Genomic DNA, 22,597 nt, shown 5'->3' on the forward strand with positions numbered 1-22,597 from the left:
CATAATCTCTTAAATTAACATGTTCAGAACAAACATGACTTATGTTAGGTTTCCTGCTGGATGTAGCATGAATCATATTTTTCTGGCCCTTTGAAACTTCCTTATTTTTTCAGATTTAGTGAAAATTGGTATAATTTTGAGATCTTTAGCCAGTTTCTATTAATAATCAGACTTTAAGCCAAGACATTTTCCCCTTCTGTTTTGGTATGAAAAAAAAGGGAAACTGCCAAGTATTAGACTTATTTTACTCGCTTCAGTATTGGGGTAATAATTAATAATTATTATTATTGACAAACACATTTTCTATCACTGCCAACCATACTGTCATGTTACCATGCTATCAGCATATTTTTTTTTCTCCCTTGTACAAAGTTTTTAATCAGTTTTTACAGATACCTAGAGGTAACAGTTTAAACAGGCAGAGCTAGAAACTTGAGTAACTTAGTAGATATAGTAGGGCAAGTGCAAGATACAAGCTTGAATATTTATGGCAAATATTGCCTAAGTGTAGACAAATTTCAATTGCATTAAAAATTGAACAAATCCCTCTTGAATGTTAAGACACATTCTTTACTTTTCAGCAGCTTAGAATTTCCTTCAGACATTGCTGTATTAACTGGGCAAAGGCAGAGATTTGAAGGAATTCATTCAGTACTGCTAAAGTTCTAACGAATAAGGCTTGGAAAGGCTCAGGCATCATTTTTCAGGTGTCACTTTTTTTTTCTAGAAGTGAAAAGACGTTGCTTCTTAAGTGGCAAGTCTGTTACTTGTAATAACACCTTTTTTTGCAAAAGCTGTCATTATAAATGCTAATGTTTAACTTGTGGGTGAGAGATGAAAGAATGTAAAACCCCCTACGTCTATAAACTAGAATATGTATAGGAAGATTTAGTCCAAGAGAGTGATCATCTGGGGAGCTGCTCATGTGAATGTGTGCTGTTTTTTGAGGAGGCTGTTTTCTTGCCTTTTTGAGAACAATTCATAGTTTGTTGTGCTAAGTATTCATGATTGGATAGAGGACGACATATATAGAACTCAAAAATAGATAACAACTTATTTGGGAGGACAGGCAGTCCTCCCACTTAAATCATATCATCTGGAAGGCTAAAAAATGTTGATGACTTGTTCCACCTCTCCACTCTTCCCTGCATATGTTGTTTTCCTCACAAGCACAGTTCACTGCCTCTTTTTAGAAACAGTCTTTGACTCTTTCTCTCTTGCATGGGATTTTAGATTTTGAAATCTTATATGGGAAACTTTCCTCCCCTTCCACCTCAAGCTCTGCCAGAACTGAGCTAGGAACTTATCTGGATTTCTGTTTTTCCTCTAGGACAGCCTTGAGACCTTGCTGGTGGAATCCCTCTTTCACTTCTCCGTGCATGTTGGAATGGCCTAGGCCAGTCTGCTGCTTTATGGTTCCTGCCACAGGTGCTCTGCAGCAATGTGTCAGGATTCTGCCACCAGTGCTAGTGGACCATCCAGATGGCTGTAAACCTGCAGAAGAGGTGAGTACAAAGTGTGTTCCAGGCTGCTTTGGTCAGGTCTGCCTGCTTTGGGCGCGTTTCAGAGCAAAGGGATCACTTAATGACTGCGGGTGTGCTTTGTCACTGGACTGTGCTGGGTTTGTGTGGAAAGGTTTGCTGGTGACTTGGTTATAGAGGTGTCTGCTCTGGGAAGCTGCTGGAGACTTCCCCTGTGTCCAGTTCCAGTGGAACCAGTGCCAGCCATCCCCCAGAGGAGCCTGCCCCTGGCCAGAGGTAGAGTCTCTGGGGTACTGTGTAGGGAACCCATGCTAGACCAGCTGTTCCTGAAGGACTGCACCCTATGGAAGGGACCCATGCTGCAGCAGCTCGTCAAGGACTCATGGCTTCTCATGGGAAGGACTCAGGTTGGAGAAGTTTGTCAAGGGCTGCTTCCTGTGGGAGCAGGGGAGGAGTGTGAGTAATCTTCCCTCTGTGGAGGAAGGAGAGGCAGAGCCAGGATGTGATGAACTGAGTGTAACCCTCATTCCCTGTTCCCCTGTGCTGCTAGGGGGAGGAGAATGTTGAGAAAACTGGGAGTAAAGTTGAGCCTGGGAAGGTGGGAGGAAAATTTTTTAAACATTTGGTTTTATTTCTCATCCTACTCTGATTTTATTGGTAATAATCTGAGCTTGGTTTCCCTGTCTTGAGTCTTGAGTTTTGCCTGTGATGGTGAGAGATTTCTCCCTGCCCTTTTCTTGACCCACAAACCCTTTGTTATATTTTCTTTCCCTTGTCCAGCTGAAGAGGGATGGGACAGTGACTTTGGTGGGCACCTGGAATCCAGCCAGGGTCAATACTCTGCATGCATATTCCATATTTTACTGTTCCTTCAGCATCCTGTTGGACCAGTTCAGTTTTCTGCAGCTATTAAACAAATATCCGTAAGAATCCCTTTAGATACTAGTGCAGACCTAATTAAACTGTTACTGTGGTTCTCTCTGAGTATTGGGAAGTATAGTATCCAAGGGGATTAAGGACCTTATTATTAGTTTTCCTAAATTCACCTTTACCCTCTCAGTATATCTTGAAAAGAGTTATTTACTCCAGTGAACTGGAATTCAGATCAACTTTCCATCCAGATGACCTAAGAAAGCCTGACTTTTATTCTGTGTTTACACCAAACACAGTACCCTTAAAGCATCCTTGTCAGACATAAAAAGTTGATTTATTAAACTACCACTGTGCAGTCATTGGCTGTGCAGTGAGGTGTTAAACAACTGAGTATTCTTGAAGCCTCCACTGTGCGTGCATCTCCTACGCTTTTTTTAAGCTTGATTGAAGCAAGATGGAGAACCAAAGTTGAATGGGATGGACAGGCAAAGATGTGGTATGACAGGTCCATTTCCTTTGGCAGAAAAGTTTAACTGTACTTGGAATAATTGCTATTGACCTTTTGTGCTAATTTTTCATCCCAATTTTTTTCTTTCCTGAGTCCTATTGGCAGTTTTCACAGATTAGTTTTCACAGACTGAGTTCTGAATGACATTTTGGGTCCAATTCTGAAGTTCAGGTTCAGCATGGTAAAGTGGGAAAAGTGTGTTTCATGTTTGAGTGAGTCCTTTTCCAGTCAATGTCAGAAGATCTAACATGTAGTCTTAAACTCAGTCCTCGAAAGGTGTAATTGGAACAAGTATCAGTATCAGAGGAGAGGAAAAAGCATATCCAAAATTGCTGCCTAATACTCTTTAGTAGTAGAGGCTGCTAAGAAAAAAATCTAGGGTTAGAAAGAAAAGTAAAGCATTTTTTTTCATACTTTTGGCCACTCAAGTGGTTCACTGCTTTTTTTCATGGTAGCCCAATCACCTCTTTTGTGGTTGCTGACTAATGTTGACTTTAATGAGATCACAGATTTGAGTAGAAATAACTTCATTTGGGGAGAATACCTGATTGGTCTGAGTCTGCACTGAGAGACTGATGTGGCTAAATAAACACAATTGTTCTTGATTATTTTTTGGTTGTGTCAGTTCTCTGATTGTTTCTTTATTGCTGTGTAGATATTTGCTGGCAGAGCAGAAGGCTGGCATGTTGGAGTAGCAGCTACTTACACAGTAATAGTGTGCTGATAGATCTTGAACCATGGCTTCTAATGTCTACCCTCTCTTCTTGTAAAGATTCTTTCAGAGCTTTCAGAGAAGATGAAAATCTTTCAGAAAAGATATTGAAGAGTAATTTTAAATGTCTTGGAGAACAGAATTTTGGAAAATGTTCTAAAAATCATTTTTAAAAAGATGATTTAATTTAAATATTGACAGTGATTTTATTTCTCAAATTCAGTGATTTTCAATTAATATACAGTTGAATTTTCAAAACAGTTCCATCATACTCCTTTCTTTAATATTTTCTGACAGATTGACGTTTTTTATGGTGACCTGTTTGTCTCTTGGCTTCTAGTCAGGAATTAATTTTGAATTGTAAAAAGGTTCAAGTTTTATATCTTCAAAAATCATTTGATGTCAAATTAAATACACTAGCTGTTTTTTCATGAAGTGCCTGACAGTTTCTGGGGAAAAAAAAAAGCAAAGTAAAAAGCATGAAAGTATTTGAAGAAATCTGAGCAATTCACAGAAGTCTGATGCATACCTGCAATACTGAATGTTCTGCTGATTGTTTTCCCCATGTAACCATGCTGAAAATTGTTATTCATCACACTTATATATAACTGGGGAAACAAGTGAACTCTTCCACAAAAGAATCTTTCTGCCTTAGATTGCATATCACACTCTTCAGATTTCTCTGGACTGATGTACAGTGCAACAAATCAAAATTATTTGCTTTTTTACCTTACTGATGCATTTTCTACATCTTGATATGGCTATTTTATTTGAATTTGTCAAACTAGGATGAAAATTTACAAGTTAGGCCAGATGAAAAACATGTTTTGGAATCACTAGCTTTAAGAGTATAGTCTTGAAATTTAATGTCTGGGTGAATCTACCATTTTTCTTTCTAAGGAATACTTAAGAAACAAAAAGAATTATTTAAGAAATAAATTTCAGCAACATTTGAAAAGTATTTAGTACAGAACAATGTCGCATTTTGTTTTGAAAATGACCTTGTTGAAATAATTTCCATGGTCTAAGTGAAAAATATTCTAAAGTTTTATTGATTTTTGTTTTTCTAGCATTTTCCTCCCATAAATAAACTCTCAAAGCATGGTGAGTTTCTTCTTTTTTTAAAAAAGTGCAGATTTTTGAGGCTGTTAACAAAATAAGACTTTTGTTTCTGTAGAACTCGATTTATCTTTTCCCTCATGCTACTTTTGACCAAATGTGAACTTGAATGTAAATTTTTATATTTTTCAATGAAGTTGAAATATGGGAAATTTCTCAAATTTGTGTTGTCAGTGATCTCTGAAAAGACAGAATTAAGAAAAACTGCATCCAAACCAAGTGAGTCTAAGGGAGAAAGGAAGGGATGGATGTGAGGAATCTTCAGTGCAATAGTGTGTGCATTAATTAAGGACAGAACAGTTGTTAGCAGCAGAAGTTACCTGCTGAGCACACAGCTTTGTGATGTGAGAGCAGGCTCATTGGGGAGTGTATGCTTAAAAGCTGTATGGCCTTTCTCTAGAAATACAACCTTTTTGCTCTCTAGGTAGACTTTTTATTTCCCTAGAGATCTAAAACAAAGGAGCATGGGTTTTTAGGAGAAACATTGCAAAAATTTCATGTATCCCAAAATTTTCTTTTTTTCTCTGTATCTGATATTTTCTTTCTAGAGAAAGATAAATATGCATATTTTGTTTTGGGTTTATTTTTTGTGTGTGTGGTTTTTTTGTTTTGTTTTTGAGGTTTTTTTTGTTGCTAGACTTTGTGAATGGAGATCTAATCTTTTCTCTATATTTCAAAAACTGTTTAGCCCTGCAAAAAACTGCTGACTTATTTTGATTAGAATTTGGGTGTTTCCCTAGACATGATGAGGTGTGGTACTTTTTTGATTTTTATTTTAAACTATCTGCAGTGGCACTTTTAAAGGAATGGGATGTAGAACTTGTTACAATTCTTTGCCATTTTTCATTCTAATTGCAATATCATTCTTCATTTTCTTGCAATAGTAGAGCCCACTGTGAGTTAGGTGATTGTCACCAGTATGTTTTCAAATGATATATCCCAGTTCTTCAAGTCTTAGTGACAATAGTCACATGTGTTATCCTTTCAGCAGTTTTAAACTTGGTATCTACCTGTATTTGATTTTTATCAAGTTCTGCTGTTACTCTGGGCAGAATTCAGCCAGCTTCTCTATGATAAAAACCCTATAGCCCCAGCATGTATGATGAATTTTTCTTTACCTGTGCTTTTTTCAAAGCTTTTCTTCTAAAACACTATTTTGGATATTTTCCACATATTGTGAAGGCAGAGAAAAAATGTTTCTCAAAGTCATTAGGTATTTCTTCAATTTTCCCTGCTGGATTTTTAATCTCTAGTAGAAAGTTTTCAGGATTAGATGTTTCTGCACTTACTCACATAAGGATGATTTAATCTATTGACTGCAATTTACCCAATGTTTCCAGAAGTCTCTTATATAATATTTTTTTCTCTAGTTAGTTGACTCTACTTTTCTTTAAATCAAATTATTGCCCATTAGTGATTCATCCTTAATGATGGCCATTTGCCTATGTAATTTTCTGCCATCTCTAAAAGTGTTTGAAGAATTAATGAACAATTTTATTCCACTCTAGCTTGTGTCTTTGATACATACCTAAAAAATAATCAGAAGCTTTATGGCGATTTAATGTTTTTGAACATTGAGTCTTAGCTTGAAAGATGTAATAATTTCTTACAACCTACAAGGAAGGTGTCAAGGATGTCTTGTATAAGATTTTTTCACTGGGTTGTTCAGAGCCTGCATAGGCTTTTGTCTATGAAAAATATGTAGCTAGTTTTGTGATGGTGAATTCACCTGACCTTCAAGTAGTGAAAGATTTCTCCTTGAAGTTTGTAATTCTTTCATACTGACACCTGAGTTTCTAGTTTTCTTCTCTTCTAACTTAATAGCAGAATAGAGAGTAAATTTGAAATTCTTTTGTCTGTGTTCATTGCTGTTTTCAAGAAGAATTTGCTTATTTCCTCAAAATACTTCAAAAGCAAATGCTGCCTGACATTTTTGAGTGTTGACATGTGCAGACTGAAGAGTATAATCTGCAGAAAATTCTATTATTTGACACATTTGTTTGAAGAGTGACCTATTGATAAGGATAGTATCCATTTTAGCTCAGTCTCATCTGGTAAATTCTGAGTTTGCTGTTAGACATTTGAATGCAGAACTTTAAAATGATTTTGGAAGATAATTTGATTTTCTGAACCCTGCAGAAACATTGTAAAGGAAGATGGAAAATATGAGCATTGAGAATATGAAACAGCTTACTGTGGTTTTACTTCCACATAGTCTAATCTAGTGCATATGATTTCTTAAAGACGCTTTCTCACAATATGAAATTTTTTACAGAAAGAATTTTAACTTTAAAAGAAGCCCTATCAGGTAACCTGTTCTACTTACAGCTCATCTGGCACCTGCCAAGTTATTTAAAATAGATTTTGGAAATGTGTGGGTTCTTGACTATTAGAAATTCTTGACTGCTTGCATGCTATGTTTCTTAGGCAGCCTATGCCTTGCAAGGCCCTGTGATGCTGCTTTTGGCTTCATGCTGTGTTGCATCCTGTCACAAGACTGAGTACCTAAAACATGTGGAGGACATGTGGAGGTGTTTATAGCTGTCCCTTGCAGACAGCTAATAGTGTACTAATAGCCTGGTCTCTGCTGCTCTGACACTACTCCACTGCAATATAGATTTTGGTAGTTCACCTTTTAATTTCTTAAAATACCATTTAGATCCAATAGGGAGCCTAAAATTACTTAGTTTTAAGCTGTTTCTTCTGAGTAATGGTAAACTTGCACAGTCTGTACCTCGCATGACAAATTGTTTTTCTTGAGGAAATGCAGGTCCTCACCTAGAGCACCTGTGTTGATGTGACCTCAATTTTTCTCTAAAAGTCCTGTGGTGTTGGGGTTCAAAGACCAGCTAACACAGCTCTTCAGGGAGTTATTAAACTGGAGTCAGTTTATAGCTCTGGGATGCTGATCGGCAGGAGTGTTGCTGTGCTGGAAAAGCTAAGTGCTGGGTCACCATCTGTAAATCTTCCAAAAAGAAAAACTATTCCAGTGGTTCTTGTCCACTTCAGCCTTCTAGGCTGCTGTGAAGGGTAGCAGAAGGCTCAAATAGGTCTTTCTGATGCATCTTCAGCCGTTAATTATTGCATGTCAAGAGTTTATGAGCTCAGTGTTTAAATCACCTCTTGCTGCTGTTAACAACAAAAGCTTTTCACTCATGAATTGCTCATTGTCTTCATGCTGCCTCTGATACTCAGTGATGAAAATACTGCCTGTATTCCCAGCTGGCTGTTTCTCTAAGTCAAGCACCCTCAGTAGCCCTCCCAGAGTGTGTGCAGAGTAGCTATGGCTTGGAAGAGGAATGTTTGCTCTCTGTCAACATCTGAGGTGTCAGTAACCCAATTTAAGACTGCAGTTGTTTCAGGAAAAGAAATAACTGTCTTTTGGCTTATAAATCTGCTTTCCAAAAAGGATTGCCTATTCTGCACCTGTCACAAGAGGCAATTCTGCTGTTCAGTCTAAGAGGGAAAAGATTTGAATAGTAGTGATTTGAACTTACTTGCCAGGGCTTTAATAGCCAATAACTTAATGCCCATGCAAACACCTACTTCTCTTTGCTTCAGGGTGTTATTTATCTGTGTATTCATTTTCTTATGTGTTGCAGTTAACCTGGGCTGATGATGTACTCCAAATATTTGAAGCAGTTCTGTAAAAATATTTATAGTTCTTTTTTTTTTTTTTTTACAGGATTGGCAGTATTAAGTAATGTATTCTGATTTCTCACTGGACATAATGGAAGTATATTTTAAATTTTAGAGCATTTGAGGGAATGGGAATGTGTGAAGAATCCTTGAATGAGATGTCTGGTTTTAGATAATTTTTATTCAACCTGTAGAACAACAGAGAAATGAAGTTGTTGCATCAGACATTTGAAATCTACTTGAAAGTCATAGAATAGACATCTAGTGAATCTCAGCTGGTTACATGACAGCAGTAGTCTTTGTACTTTTATTGTGTTCTTAATTTCCAAATTTTAGCTATCCCCTTGAGCTCTTTTCAATATTTATAGTGATATTCTGATAGGGAATATTTCATCTCCCTTCTGGATCAATTTATTCCGTTTTTGCATAGCAAAAATTGCTGTGAAAAAAAGAATGTAAATCCAAAGTCTGTGCATTGAATTGGTTTGAACTTTTATTATTTGATTAAAATATTGTTCATCTGGTCCTTTGAAATCTTGCCCACTGCAGTTTCTTCCTGCAAGCAAGACAGGGTTTTCTTAAAGTCAATCCAAAGAGGTCTGACTATAGCTAGGAAAACGTGTAAATTAGGTGATGTCAAAGGCTTTCATTTGAGCAATTGTGTAAATAATCTTTTGTTCCATTCTCCAAAATGCTGTATTGAGGAATTTGGCATGTTTCCAAACTCATTTGAGAAACCATTAAGCACTGATTTGCGAAATTATAAACTGTTTTCAGAAGTTCAATGAATATAGTTATTTCTGAAAACTATAAGTACCAAAATAGCATTGTATATTCAATTAACTTTTTTGCATTAACTGAAATAATTTGTTTTAAAAGCAAACTTTTTAAAACCATTTTTTTTTCCAATTAAGAAATGTTATTTCTTTACTATGTAGAAATATTTAGATCTAATCATAAAAGTTAACAGGTTAAGTAAAGACTACTTGGGTGAGGAAGTCCCCTGCAACCCAAAGTATTTGATGATTCTGTGATTCCAGAGAGAATCAGAGGTTCAGGTACACAGTCAAATAGCTGTAAACACAGCTGTAAACACTTTGACAGTTGTAGTTGGAGTGCATAACTGTTGTTCCATTTTTGGTATTGCTTTTCTATGTGATGAGAGATTTTAACCTCACAAGAGCTTTTACTTTTGTAAGTATAATGATGCATTCTGTTAATTTGTAGTAAAGGAGGTATGAACCAATAGGTTCTGCCTTTCTGTATGAAGTTCATCCTTGTTTGTCAACTGTAGCCATCTACTTCTCTGTTTGTTATTCTGCCTTTATTCCAAGACCCACCATTGTTAGAAATATAATTGATATCTTTGTTCAAATGATCAATTAAAAAACTGACTTAGGAATTTAAAAATTGTTTCTGAGTTAAAAGTGTAGTCTTCCTACATGGAGCAAGAATAGACATTTATTTTACTGACCTACATTTCTCAGATTTTTCTGAAGTGCAGGTTTGCTTTTAATGAATTGTTTTCATACTGTTCAGACTAGTATGATCTGCTTTCTCTCATCACCTCCTTAGAACTTACTTGCTGAATTGTACTGAGCAGATGAATACTAAAACCTTTCAAAATCCATCAAATGAGCATAGCTCCATGAAATATTCTTCTCTTACATTAACTTCTGAGAAGAAGAGTACTGGCTTCCTCAAACTCTTTAGTATTATTTTGCCTGTAGAAATTACTTTGTGTTACTGGGAAAAAAAATGAAGAATAACCTCTTTTCCACAGGTGATGGGCTGACCTAATTTAAACAGCTTTTTATCTCTTGCTTTCATGGCATTGAAAAGTAGTGCTTTGTTTATCCTCAAACTGACCTGTTTACTGATGTTCTGATGGTAATGAACTTTCTGCAAATAAGCACTAGAACCAATTTAGAGCATGGGCAAGTCAAAAAGAAAACCAAACCACATCAGCCCTGTAGTTCTGAAACCTGACTGTTGTGTTGGCATCACTTCTCTTTTCAAATATGGATGTAACCAATGGGATTGGCCTCATTAATAGTTCAGATATAGAGACTTGTAGACATCACTCACAACAATTTGAATTGGCTTAATTTTTAGATGTTTGCTCAAAAATCCATATACATGCCTTATGTTACCATACAATATGCCAGTTTTTCTCCCTCATTGCTAAGTAGACTGAGAAGCTGAAAATTCAGTTTTGTGTAGGCCATCAATCTTTCCTTAGATGCTATTGAGTTAATAATTTTCTATTTGGTTTAAATTGATATTAATAGCTTAAACATAGCAAATGTTGTGTCAGGATTTTGATGAGCCCTTATTTTGTGCCAGCTTCTGTTTATTCATAACTGAAATTCTGGAAAACAAACTTTACATCAGCTTTGTCTGGTTACGTGCTGCATCCAGTGTAGAATCCTGATTTAGCTGAATAATGGCAATGAATTCCTTTGTCAAGTCTGCTACAAAGTCATATTGAAGACTGATCACTGGTATAAACAGAGATAAAGTTGATCCAAAGATAAAAATGACTGACTGTTTGTATGCTGTACTGAAAAAGAGTGAATTTTCTTTCCCATGCCAACTGTGTTTGTAAAAGAGGTTGTTAAGTGAAACAATGCTCTTTATGTGAGCAGCAATTTTAAAGATGACCTTTTCCTATGGTGTCAGATGTATCACAGATTTTGTCACAGGGAAGAAAAATTCACTTGACCTTCAGAAGTAACAAGACTTGAATGTACCCATTTTTCCTCTTTTCACTTTATTCTTGATAAAGTACAGCCTTTGTTCCTACCATTTCCAAGGTGTTTTTAATACCCTTATTTCTTCCACAGTATAAGGGTTTTGTAATCTATAATCCAGTGTTTTGAAGGGATGAAAAATACTTGATATTGCAAAAATCTTCAATTCTATTACATTTCTCTGTAGGTAAATGCAATTATTAAGTCTATGCATTTGTGGCATTATTTCTGTGGTTGCTAGGCTGGTTTATAGATGCAGTTGACTTTCTTTACCATAAGAACACACTGCTGATTCATTTTGAATTTGCTCTTGAGCTCCAAAGGTTTCTTCCTTCCTAGCATGGTGATACCCAGCCTATATAAATGATAATAGTAGAATATTAAGATGGTTTGGGTTGGAAGGACCTTCAAAAGTTGTATTCTAATTCCAAGCCCCTGCTATAGGCAGGGATGCCATCAGCTCGATCAAGTTGCTCAGGGCCTCATTCAACCTGACCTTTAAGAACAGGAATTTGAACTTTTTAGTTACTGAATTGTTGAGGTTTTAACCTGCCTGCTTTTCTAGCTTTTGGATCTCCCTTGAACTGGCCACCCAGACCCATTCCTGCATGTTGTTTCAGGGTATTGTCTGCATGCTCCAGCTCAGCTGGGTGTCACCAGCAGCCTTGCTGAGCCTATTTTCAATCCTATCCCTCAGTTTCTGAGTAAAGACAAGTACCAGCTCCAGTTTTGGCCTCAGACAGCTGCCACCAGTGGTTGTCTGTCAGCTGGACTTTGTATGGCTGGTCAGAACCCATAAAGCCTGGTGGTCCAGCTAGCAGTCCACCCCCCTGGTAGCCCACTTCTTTAGATTAAATCTCATTAAGCTCTGAAAAAGTACTCTGGAAGACTGTCACAGTCCCTGTTGACATTAAACACAAAAACCATTCACTGCTTTTCCCTTGTTTGCCAAACCAGTGCTCACCTTGAAGTGAGCTGCCAAATTGTTCAACTATGGTATGGCTTTGGTGTATCCTTTTTGGTTTTTGTGTTGTGCTGATCTGGTTAGGTTTGAGTTTGCTTTATTTTGCTGTTTGTTTTTTGATTTGGGTTTTTGGGGTTTTGTGTGTTTGTATGTAAGATTTCTTACATAATCTTTGCAAGGATTGAAGTGAGACTAACTTAGCAGATGATTCTCCAGATTCTGGAGGATAAAAAGAGGATAACTTTTTTCTTAATCTTGAGGACTGGGAAGCTCTGGATCACCATTTCAGACCTTTCACAGACGACAGAGAGTGGCCCTGCAGTAAGATCAGCCTGTTCCTTCAGCACTCTCAGATGCCACCTTTCTGGTACCATGAAATTGCACCTGTCCAAGTGGTTTAATAGATCCCTGACCCAGGCTGTGTGTCCTGCATGTGAAGTTTCACTCTTGCAGACTCTGCCACTAGGTTCCAATAACAAAGGAGATGGAAAAGGCTCTGGGTATCTTAGCCTTTGTCGTGGCAAGCACTGGGTCAGCATTGTTCTCAGCCTATTTTTTATTGTTATTTTTTATTTTTTATTTTTTTAATCCTTAAGGTGCCATTCTTGTTGCTGCTTTTGCTTTGTACCAATTTGTACTCCTGGATTATCTGAGAAGATCCTCACATGCTCAGGAAATGTAACTCTGGCACATCCATCAGTCTTCCAGCAGCATCCCAGGCAGTATCATTGTTCTGGAAGGGCACATCCTCAGGCTTTCCTTCTGTTGCCACAAGTTGCTAATTTCCTGGATTTGTCTTTCTCAGCCCCTGTCTTGGGAGTCTCTATCCACTTATCCTTTGAGTGCAGTGCTTTGCTGTCTCTTCTGTTTTTGCATCGTGGGGCTCAGACTGGTGGCACTCCAAGGTCTCAGTCGAGATGCATCCACCTGCTGTTTGTCCTTGCTCCCTTTGCTCCATAGCCTCTTCCACTGAGAAAGCAGCACTCAGGAAGAGTGTTCCTCCTGTGGTTGAGGCCACCATCACCTCTCCAGCAGCAGAGGGAGGAACCAAGCACACAGCCCAAGCCCTGGATGGCAGAGCCTCTTCCCAGAGCTCTGGGTCAAGGCTCTGGAATGCTAAGAGCTGTTGCTTCCTTTGAGTTTCTGAGCCCCTCTGCTTCCCTGCTGTGCTGGAGAAGGAGACAGAGGGTGTGCTGTCATAGAAGCAGGGTAAAAATGCAGTGTAATTTAGGAGATGCTAGGCTGCCCAAGGGAATGAGAGCCTTCATCTAAAGGTACAGGGAAGGGCCTTATCGATGGAAAACTGCGTGTTGAACTTTCACATCGCTGTCTTTTCATCACTTCCCCGAACCCTCAAAGGAGTCAAAGGGTTCATAAACTGTCTTTTTGACATTTCACTACACTGACAAAGGAATTTTCTTTTGTTAGATGTACTGCCAGGCCATGGATTCTAAATAGAATGAAATAGTCGGTATTTTTATGAACGTCGGTCTAGTTTGTGGTTCTCCTGGTGTCTTGCTAATTTGAGGACCCCAAAGCACTGTGCTCCTGTGTGTTTTATGCTGTTTTACAGCCTGTGATGTCTCACAAGTCTGAACTTAAAGAAGTGTGAAGTTAAAATAATTGCTAGTTTTCTTTCAAAACAAGTATTTTATTAGCATTTGTGTTCTTCAAGTACAAGCAGAGTGCTGAAAGTGTGACTTGATTCTTTGCCAAATCATTTCTATGGTGTCCCAGTCTGGACCAAAAGAAACCGATTGTATGAAGAGTTTAAGGGCAGTCATGCACTATGTCAGAGAAATTTTGTCTGTATACAGTATTTGTTTCTGCCAGTGGTTGATATGCATATCTAGGGCAGAGAACAGGGGAAACTGGAATGATACTTCCTTGCTGTATTCTCCTGGAATGCAGTGACTTGAAGCTCACAGTCAGGGACTGCCCAAAGTAGGGATAAGGACTTGGTGTTTAATAGCTGATGAAGAGACTTGCAGCACAGGCAGGTATGGTGGCAGGCAGCTCCCCTGGATGGGTACACACTGTAGGGAATGCATTCCTTTTCTGACTTTTAACCTTTTGCTGCTAAATTTGCTTGATTTCTGCCAATACAAGAAGAAGGAGTAAAAGGCAACAGTCGATCTCTATTTACCATCTCCATACAGCTTTTGATTTTATAGACCTGCCACTTGATTTAGGTTACATCATTTCCAGCCAGGAAAAATGCTGCTTTTATCTTATAATGAAGCTGTTCTTTGCTGTATTCATTCTTTTGCACTTCTCAGTTGTTCCTTCTAATCCCTCTATATCCTTTTTGAAACGACAAGACTGGATGTTGACACAGCACTCAAGATGAGAAAGCAGATACTGTGTAATGGAATAGGGATGGTTTGGTTTCTGTTTTCTATATAGTAGTCTGTAACAGATTTATTTTTCTTTCACTGCTGCTGCTGATTTTGCAGAACTTCATAGTACAACTCTCAGGATCCAGAGTTCAGGTCTATCCTCCAGTCTATTTAAAAAAAAAAAAAGACCAACAAAAACCAACCAAAAAACCCCCAACCAAACAGCCCCTGAGATTTTTTCATAATGTATGTCACTTAATGTTTCATTGTGATCATTTAATCTGTTATTTTATAATCAAGCTGTTAGTTACAGATACTTCCTAATACAGTTCCTAATTTTTTGCAGTCATCCCTGTACACCAAAACTATAGAGATGCAAGCTGGGATCCCAAACAAAATTCATTCTTGGCATTTGATGTGCACCTATGCAGGAAGCTTTGTGCAAGTGGAAGGCCACAGGGTCCTGTGTTGCTTTGCCATCCAAATCTGTATGACTTCAGTGTAAAGGGGTGCAAAGAAAAAATAAGCTGTATTTAGAAAAAGGGTGTCATGGTATTTTCCCTTAGAAGGGTGGGGGGAGGCAGGGGTCAAATTATGGCAATGCAATACTAAAGGAAGTGCAGTCTTAGTGATGCAGGCTTTTAATGAGGTTTTTGCATAGTCACAGGTGATGTGCTTTAACCCCAGCTGGCATCCAAGCCCCATGCAGCAGCCACTCACTCACTCCCCACCACCCCAATGGGATGGAGGAGAGAATGGGAGGAATGAAAATGAAAAATGAGTGGAGCTAAAGCAAAAGCTGCACAAACAAATAAAACAAAACTAGGAGTTAATTCACCATTTCCCATGGACAAGCAGATGTTCAGCTATCCCCAGGAAAGCAGGGCTCCATCACATGCAATGATTACTTGGAAAGACAAAAGCCATCACTCCAAACATCCCCTCCTTCTTTTTTCTTACCTGAGCTTTATATGCTGAGCTTTATATGATTCCAAATGACTTTATATGAGTCCAACTGACTTTTGTGTCAGTTGAGATCAGCTGTCCCTGCTGTGTCCTCTCCCAGCCTCCTCAGTGGGGGGGTGGGATGAAGAGCAGAAAAAGCCTCAACTGTGTGTAAGCCCTGATCAGCAGTGACAAAAACATCCCTGAATTATCAATGCTGTTTCCAGCACAAGTCCAAAACATGACTTCTACTGATTGCTGTGAAGGAAATTAACTCTACCTCAGTTCAAACCAGCACAAAGGCTTGTGATTAAAGTTCTCCTTTTAATAAATTCCTCAGTTTTCACTGAAAGCATGCAAGTAAAACTTAGTGTATGTAATTTGTAGAATCCTAGCACGTCTTTGAAGTCTCCTTATTTTATTCCCTTCATTTTTTGTGTGAAGAGTGTCTACAATTCTGGTTTTGACTAGTATGGTGTTCCCACTGGTAAACATTTCAGGAGTACATTGACTTGAAATATGTCAGTGGTAGTTAAAAAATAATTAAAAATTAAACCCCTCCATATTTTTTAGCATGAGGAAGCTCAAAGCTGTTCTTGATTCTGCCCTACCAGTTGTGGAAATATGCAGTCTTTGTAATGAAATCTGTAATTTGAGTAGGGCAAAGGAGAGTTTCAAAGGTTGGCATTCTAAAATTGTAATGTGTACACACTGAAAAATGTATAAAGGTTTGCTCTATAATAAAACATTAAGCTGGTAAAGGCAGTTTAAATGTCAGAATTGCTAGCTTAAGCTTTGAATACCTATTAAATTGTCATGGTGGCTTATGGGTACTTTGTTAGCCTTGCCTACTGTTTAATTTTACCAAAAGAGTTTTTATTTTTGGTTTGCTGAAAGTAAAGCCTTTGTCTGTGTGATGAATGTGTAATATGCCATTAGTCCCTGTGCAAAATCCTGCATTTGTAGCCAGCATTCCTAGTGATGGACCCAGAATGTCAGTGTGTGCTACATGGGAGAAGCATGAGAAATATTAGCCATGGAATTCACACAGTAGAGATGGACACCCTACTTCTCAAGATTCCTGGTTTTCATTCATTTAGGTTGTCCTGGCTTCCAGAGGATCCAGTTTCTTCTAGTGTCATGAGCCACCTTCTTTTCCAGTGGTTCAGCAGAGGACTCTGTTTTGGTCACTCATTTTAACGTTTCAGGTGATGAATGTTAACATAATAAAGGACTGGAATAATGCTGCTATAATTGACCCCGTTCCCTTATTTCACTGAAGTGCATAGAGCATTCATTTTCTTGCAAACATCATAAGGTAACTGAATTGTTACCTTTAAAATGGAGTTAAAATTTCTTGTAGCATTTTGTCCTAAGGTAAATTTTGTGACTTCTTTTTCTTTCTTTTTTTTTTTTTTTTTTTCCAGATATAGAACGTCGTCTCTCAAACTGGACTAAAAAAAGCTATTGATATTTTTATTTATACTTTTTTATTTTTGTATTTGACTTAAAGTGCCATGAAAAAATTTGCATATTGCAAGGTGGTCCTTGCCACCTCTTTGGTTTGGGTTCTTCTGGATATGTTTCTATTGCTGTACTTCAGTGAATGCAATAAATGTGATGAGAAAAAGGAACGAGGCCTGCCAGCTGGAGATGGTAAGTTTCCTGCTTGAGTATTCTTTAAATTATGCTCCTTTAAAATTGCACTACTTTTAAAGTTTTGAGATATTTTTTTCCTCAACAATGTAGCATTGTGTCAGCATTTAGGTGTCCACAGAATGTTTTGTGTTTCTTTGAATGACTAGGGAATGACCATGTTGCCTGAGGTGTATGTGGCATACTTAAAATACTTATGATGAAGAATTTTAAGCACTAATGTGTATGAAATAACCCTAAAAAACTATGCAACAAGAAGTTCAGCAGTGTAAGCCATGTTAATGCAGTCTAAAGCATTTTTTAAATTTCCATGAGTGTGAAAGCAAAGGCATTATTAACTTAATTAGGCCTGCTAGTAAACCAAGCCAGTAGCTAAGCTTACTTGTCTGCCTGCCCCTGCAAAAAAAGACTTCAACTAACCAAATTGAAAAACACCCCCTTCTCCACAACCCACTGAATCCAAAATTTGGACAAAGACTATAGCAATAAGGCACAGTAAATATTGTAATGAGGTTTATGATAATAGAATGAACTTGGATGTAAAAGTGACAAATAGGAGCACATTCTTGTGTACATAACTTTTAAGTGAGTGCTGTATTATTCAGTACTAAAGGTTTTCAGAGAAGCTTTCAGTTTTGTTATTGCCATCTTAGTCTTTGAATACCAATTAGATGAGCTGAGTGTGGGATTGTTTTGTTTTGGGTTTTTTTGACAGCACTACTATTGATGTTGCCAACTTTATTTTTAGGAATTCAGCATAGTTGGTCACATGGGAGGAAGAATTGGTGCAGGGAGATTTCTCATCCCTGCAATGTCTCAGCATGTGCATTTAGAACTGCAGGCAGCTGCCGCCTCCAGCTTGTTTGTGAAACATCTGATTTTGTAGTTTGGTGTCTCTCCCACTGAAAAGGCTGTGTCTGTGTTTCACTGCTGGCATTGGACACTATTCAGTGATGATAATTGTGAAGTCCAATCAGTGAACTGCACTCAAGGTTATTGCTTTCCATCAGGAAAACTTTTTTACCTGTTGACATTGGGTATGAACCTCAGCCTTCCTGGGAAATTTTCAGAAGTATTGTAAGAATAATGTTGCTCTGTTACAAAATAACACTGGGGAGATATTTAGGAAATGTCAGATTTGGTTTACTTGTTTTCTTTCCCAGTGATGAAAACAAGCCAATAAATCTCCACAGAGAGCACTGTGTAGAATGTAGAATTTTTGTGCTCAGCACCTCTGGACTGCTGTTTTCACAACTGCATGTGAACATTTTACAGGGGTTCTAATCCACCTGAATTTTGCAGAACTAACTTAAATTTTCAATTGCTTGCATTGCGTTTTTTGGGTTTCTTGTTCAATAAGCAGAAAGGAAAGTGGCAAGAAAATTAATTAGGCTCATGTCAAAAGAATGTCTTCTACATACTGTCTTTGTACTTTTTTTCTTTTTTTCCCCAGAAGTTTGGAAATTCTTATATGGTAAGACAATGACTGATGTGTTGTTATGTAGGATTAGATCTACTTTCTGGCTTCCCATAAAGCAGATAACTTATGCCAGCAAACAGGAGGTGAAGTCAATATCTATCAACTTAGTGTGATATATTGATAATGTTGAAATTTCAGATGACTTTACACATGAAGTCATTTGGGGGAACCTTCAGGTGAGGGAAAGTCTTCCATTTTGATAGATTAGTATTATGACTTTCCCTGTGCAACACTAATTTTACTTAGTTGAGTACAATCTTCATTCTGACCTTTACCCAAACCTGTGTGTTAAAATTCTGGATATATTTTTAATATCTCATAGTTGGCTGGTAAACAAACAAGTTAAAAACCATGCAAACAAAACCTTGTATATAGCACATTTTCTTGTTTGTTTGTTTGTTTGTTTGTTTTTAAACAGCTGATTTGTAGTAAGGTATGTGCAGGAATAGGTCTGCTAGAAACCTTGGTTGACCCTGTGACATTTCCTTTTAACCCAGCTGCATGCCTGATCATAGATATTTTTACTTGTTCCAGTAGTTTACTGACTTGCAATCTGTAGTGGATTTACTCCTGCTCAGAGTGCCTGAACTCTTCTCAGATAACATTGAGGCTGTTTTGTCTGTGAAGCTTTTATCAAAATCTGCTTTTTCGCTTCACTTTTTCTCTGCTTTTAATTTCCATAATTGAATTAGTTTTCTTGATTCAGCATAAATTATGCTAATGTTCTGAATTTAATAGCCTCTTGTCCATGTCACTCTGGTATATAGCTTCTCTTTGCAATTCATGGAAGAATTCCATGGCATTTAATGAACTTACTCAACATAGGAGTGAATTTTACTGAAGATTTTATATTTATTTTAGGTTTTACTTGTCTAATTGGAAAAATCAGCCTTTAGCTATTTCAGCAGGAGCAAAAGGAATTTGAGGACAACTTTGGACAGTTGGGGCTTTCATGAATTTAGAAGGATGCTTTCCATAGATCTTTAATACAGAAAATGGAAGGATTTTCTTTTTATAGAATTAGGCAAGAGCCATAACCAAAATTGCCTTTGGGAAAAATCTTTCTCCTTGGTATTGATGGCATAAGATACTGTCATCTTAAATCAGTAACTTCAGGGTATGTATCTAATATTGGATTTTAGTTATACTTCTGTAATATTTTAAAATTGCTCAAAACCCATCAGCTGTGGGGGAGCCTGTGCTTGTGCTGGCTGATATTGCTGCTCTTTCTTCTCCCTGCCATGACCACCCCAGAGGGGCTGGGAGAAAACTGGGGGAAGCAGCTCTGTCCCAGGGCTCAGCTCTGAGATTGCCTCACCTACTCTGATGTGGATGGTGCACACCCCTTATCCAAAATGTCACATGTGTTCTTCCTGTTGCCACATCTTCTGGGTGGTGGTTCCCTTTTTGTAATTCCTGATGATTACTCAGTAAAATTCACAAAGAGCAATTAATTGTTGTCTATGGAAGGCTGTTGCTGTAAGTTTAAATGTTGCTATGAAGTGGAAAGAAAATCACTTAACCTTAGTAAGCATCATCCATGCTGTGTAGTATTTTTTTTCCAAATCTAAAATTCATAGGATAGTTACTTGAGCATTATTGTTTTCATATGGGGATTGGCATTACAATTTAAATTTCACAGCCTGGAATAGAGCTTACTTAATAATTGTAAATAAATAAGTTCTAGACTTAAAGAGAGTGTTCAATTAGGGACCATTATTGTAAACAAAATATGCCTAGGTAGTACTGTGGTTTTACTAATAAAGTAATAAAGCTTTGGGGATTTTTTTTGTGTGTATCTGTCGTGTTTCTAAGAACCCTGTATGTCATCTCTAAGGTCTTGACTTAAATGAAGATGAAATGAGTAATTCCTTACCCCCAGTTATGGGCTTTTTAAAGGTCTGATTTGGCACTTGATGTGGTTTCTAAACAACTTTCAGATATATCCCCTTCCTTTTTTTTTCTTTTTATTTTTTCCACTACATCTAGGTGCATTCCCCTTCTGTAATGATTAGAAGCCCTGGGCACTGGGGAATCTTTCAGAACTAGGACTGGTGAATTGCAAGAGTCATGTAATAGCTCCTTGCTATTTACACTTTTCCTGGAGCAATGACAAAGTAAAACTAGGACTAGCCATTTTTGTCAATTGTCAATCAAGACCTTGCATTCTGAATTTTGAGCTCTGATAAAGATGGAATCTCACCTGCATGAAAAAATCCCAAGAAGAAAATTGCACAATTTCAAGATTTAATTATTGAAAATCTGAACCATTTGTCTTAAATCAGTCTTGTTCTATTAAGGTTGATGTGTGTGTAAGAGACAGAACTGCTCTGAACTTTTACCTGTCCAAGCAGCTTTCTTGTAATTATGGTGATGCCTCCAAAGGTGACTGGACTTTGCATTGGTCAGTTTGCATTAAAGACATCTCACCAGAAGAATCCACCCCTTTTTCCTGCTTTAGATGGTCTTAGATATTGAAGTATCTGGTTTTCATCAGGCATATTGCTGGTAAAATAAATTTGTAGTCTACAGACATAAAGAGTTCCTGATTTTTTTTTTTTTTTTAATGAAGATCTGGAAGAGATCAAGTCTTCTTTGAAACTAATGGTTTACCGATACAAATAAGAAATATCTGGAAATGCATTACTAGATTTCTTATTTAATCAGGTGGTGATTCAGTCATTCATTTAGTTCTTTTTAGTTTAGCTATAAATTAAATTTCTGTTTGTTAGAACAATGCCATCAGTCCAATAGTCCATATGGTCCTTCAAAGGAAATTTTTTTTTAATTTAACTGACAAAAGAGCACTGTGGTTTGAATTGTTAGTCATTTTGGGAGAACGTTGTTGGTTTGTGTTTATGTGAGAATTACACACTTCTGTGGGAAAACAGATAACCATAAAAAACCCCAAGAGAAGACAGTTCTCAGAAACTTGAGGGAAGATGGTTAACTTTTCCTGAAAAGTCATTGCCCTGCCTGCACCTGGCTTGACTGTCTGCATTAAGTGAGTTGCACAAAATATCTGGATCTAGTTAGCTGTTGCTAGATTTTTCTGCAAGGAGAATGGGGTACTGAGGTAAAATGTGTAATCCAGCAGTATGTATTTATTAATGACATTTAAAAATTCAACTGGTGAATTTATGGAATTTGTACACCAGTATCCAAGTCACGGAAGTGCTAAACTCTCATCTTAACAGGAAGATCTGCAAATGTGAGAGATGAGCTTCTGGCTGATTATTCAGTTTAACTGACTTAGTGAAAGTTAAGAAAGAACAGGAAGAGTAAATGAGACAGGAAATTATTTTTTTTTTCTTCTAAGTAGGTAATTTGGGTAGGATAAGACATTCTCTCTTCAGAACTCTGAAATACATACTGCATACAACTGTATTCTGATAGGGTTTTAAAATTGTTTTAGGCATGTGGACACCCACTGTTTAATCATTTTCTGTCTAAGTAAACCTGTGTACTCATTGCTATGCACTTAAGAAAAATTGTTGTGATAGCTCACATAATAATACCAAGCTGAATGTATAAAATTAAGCCCAAATAATTACTTCATTGTATACCATAATTTTAAGTTAATTACCCCTCAGAAGGCACAAATTCTGGTTTAAAAGGTTATGCAAGTGCAAGTCAGCATGTTTTGATGCAGGTCCCAGCCACACCTTGTGGAGAGGCAAAGATGCAAAGCAAAGTGCTTGCTCAGCTTAGCCCATGGCAGAAACGAGCACCTCGGCACATCTGCTCAGGATTTGCTCAAACACACTTGCTCCATCCACTTCCAGTGGATGAGTGGCTGGCTGGCAGCTTCCAGGGTTTTATTGCTCAACTGGCAATCAAGGAGAGTTTGGTAAAATGGAAGCACCCTTGTGATGGGAGGATTTTCTCTGCTAAATGCTCCTGTGTGAATGCAGCTAATGCAGTCACTTCAGGTACTTGAAAATGAAAGTTTCTCAAGGAGCATGTTGTGCTTGCTACCAGCTAGCACTAGATGCAGACCACCAAAAAGCCTCATTTATTAGTAATATATATTTAATATATCTTAGTGTTTCAGCAAGGATGAAAGGCTCAGGCCTTCCATAAAAAATTATTTTTATTCTTTACATGGCTGTTTATTCTCTGCCTAAG

General features: G+C 37.5%; 1 protein-coding gene across 2 annotated transcripts in view; it reads left to right on the forward strand.

Annotated features, from left to right (window-relative positions):
- GALNT1 (polypeptide N-acetylgalactosaminyltransferase 1) overlaps positions 1-22,597 on the forward strand; it is an 82,567-nt gene that overhangs the window by 22,780 nt on the left and 37,190 nt on the right. Inside the window, exons 2-3 of one of the 2 annotated variants that reach the window (XM_056484655.1) lie at positions 1,331-1,505; positions 16,761-16,989. In XM_056484655.1, the coding sequence (XP_056340630.1) occupies positions 16,851-16,989 (139 nt within the window). In that variant the 5' untranslated portion in view covers positions 1,331-1,505; positions 16,761-16,850. The remainder of the gene's footprint in view (positions 1-1,330; positions 1,506-16,760; positions 16,990-22,597) is intronic. The other variant, XM_056484656.1, reaches the window with a different exon arrangement.

The sequence above is a fragment of the Oenanthe melanoleuca genome, chromosome 2 (assembly GCF_029582105.1).
Source record: "Oenanthe melanoleuca isolate GR-GAL-2019-014 chromosome 2, OMel1.0, whole genome shotgun sequence".
Lineage (NCBI taxonomy): Eukaryota > Metazoa > Chordata > Aves > Passeriformes > Muscicapidae > Oenanthe > Oenanthe melanoleuca.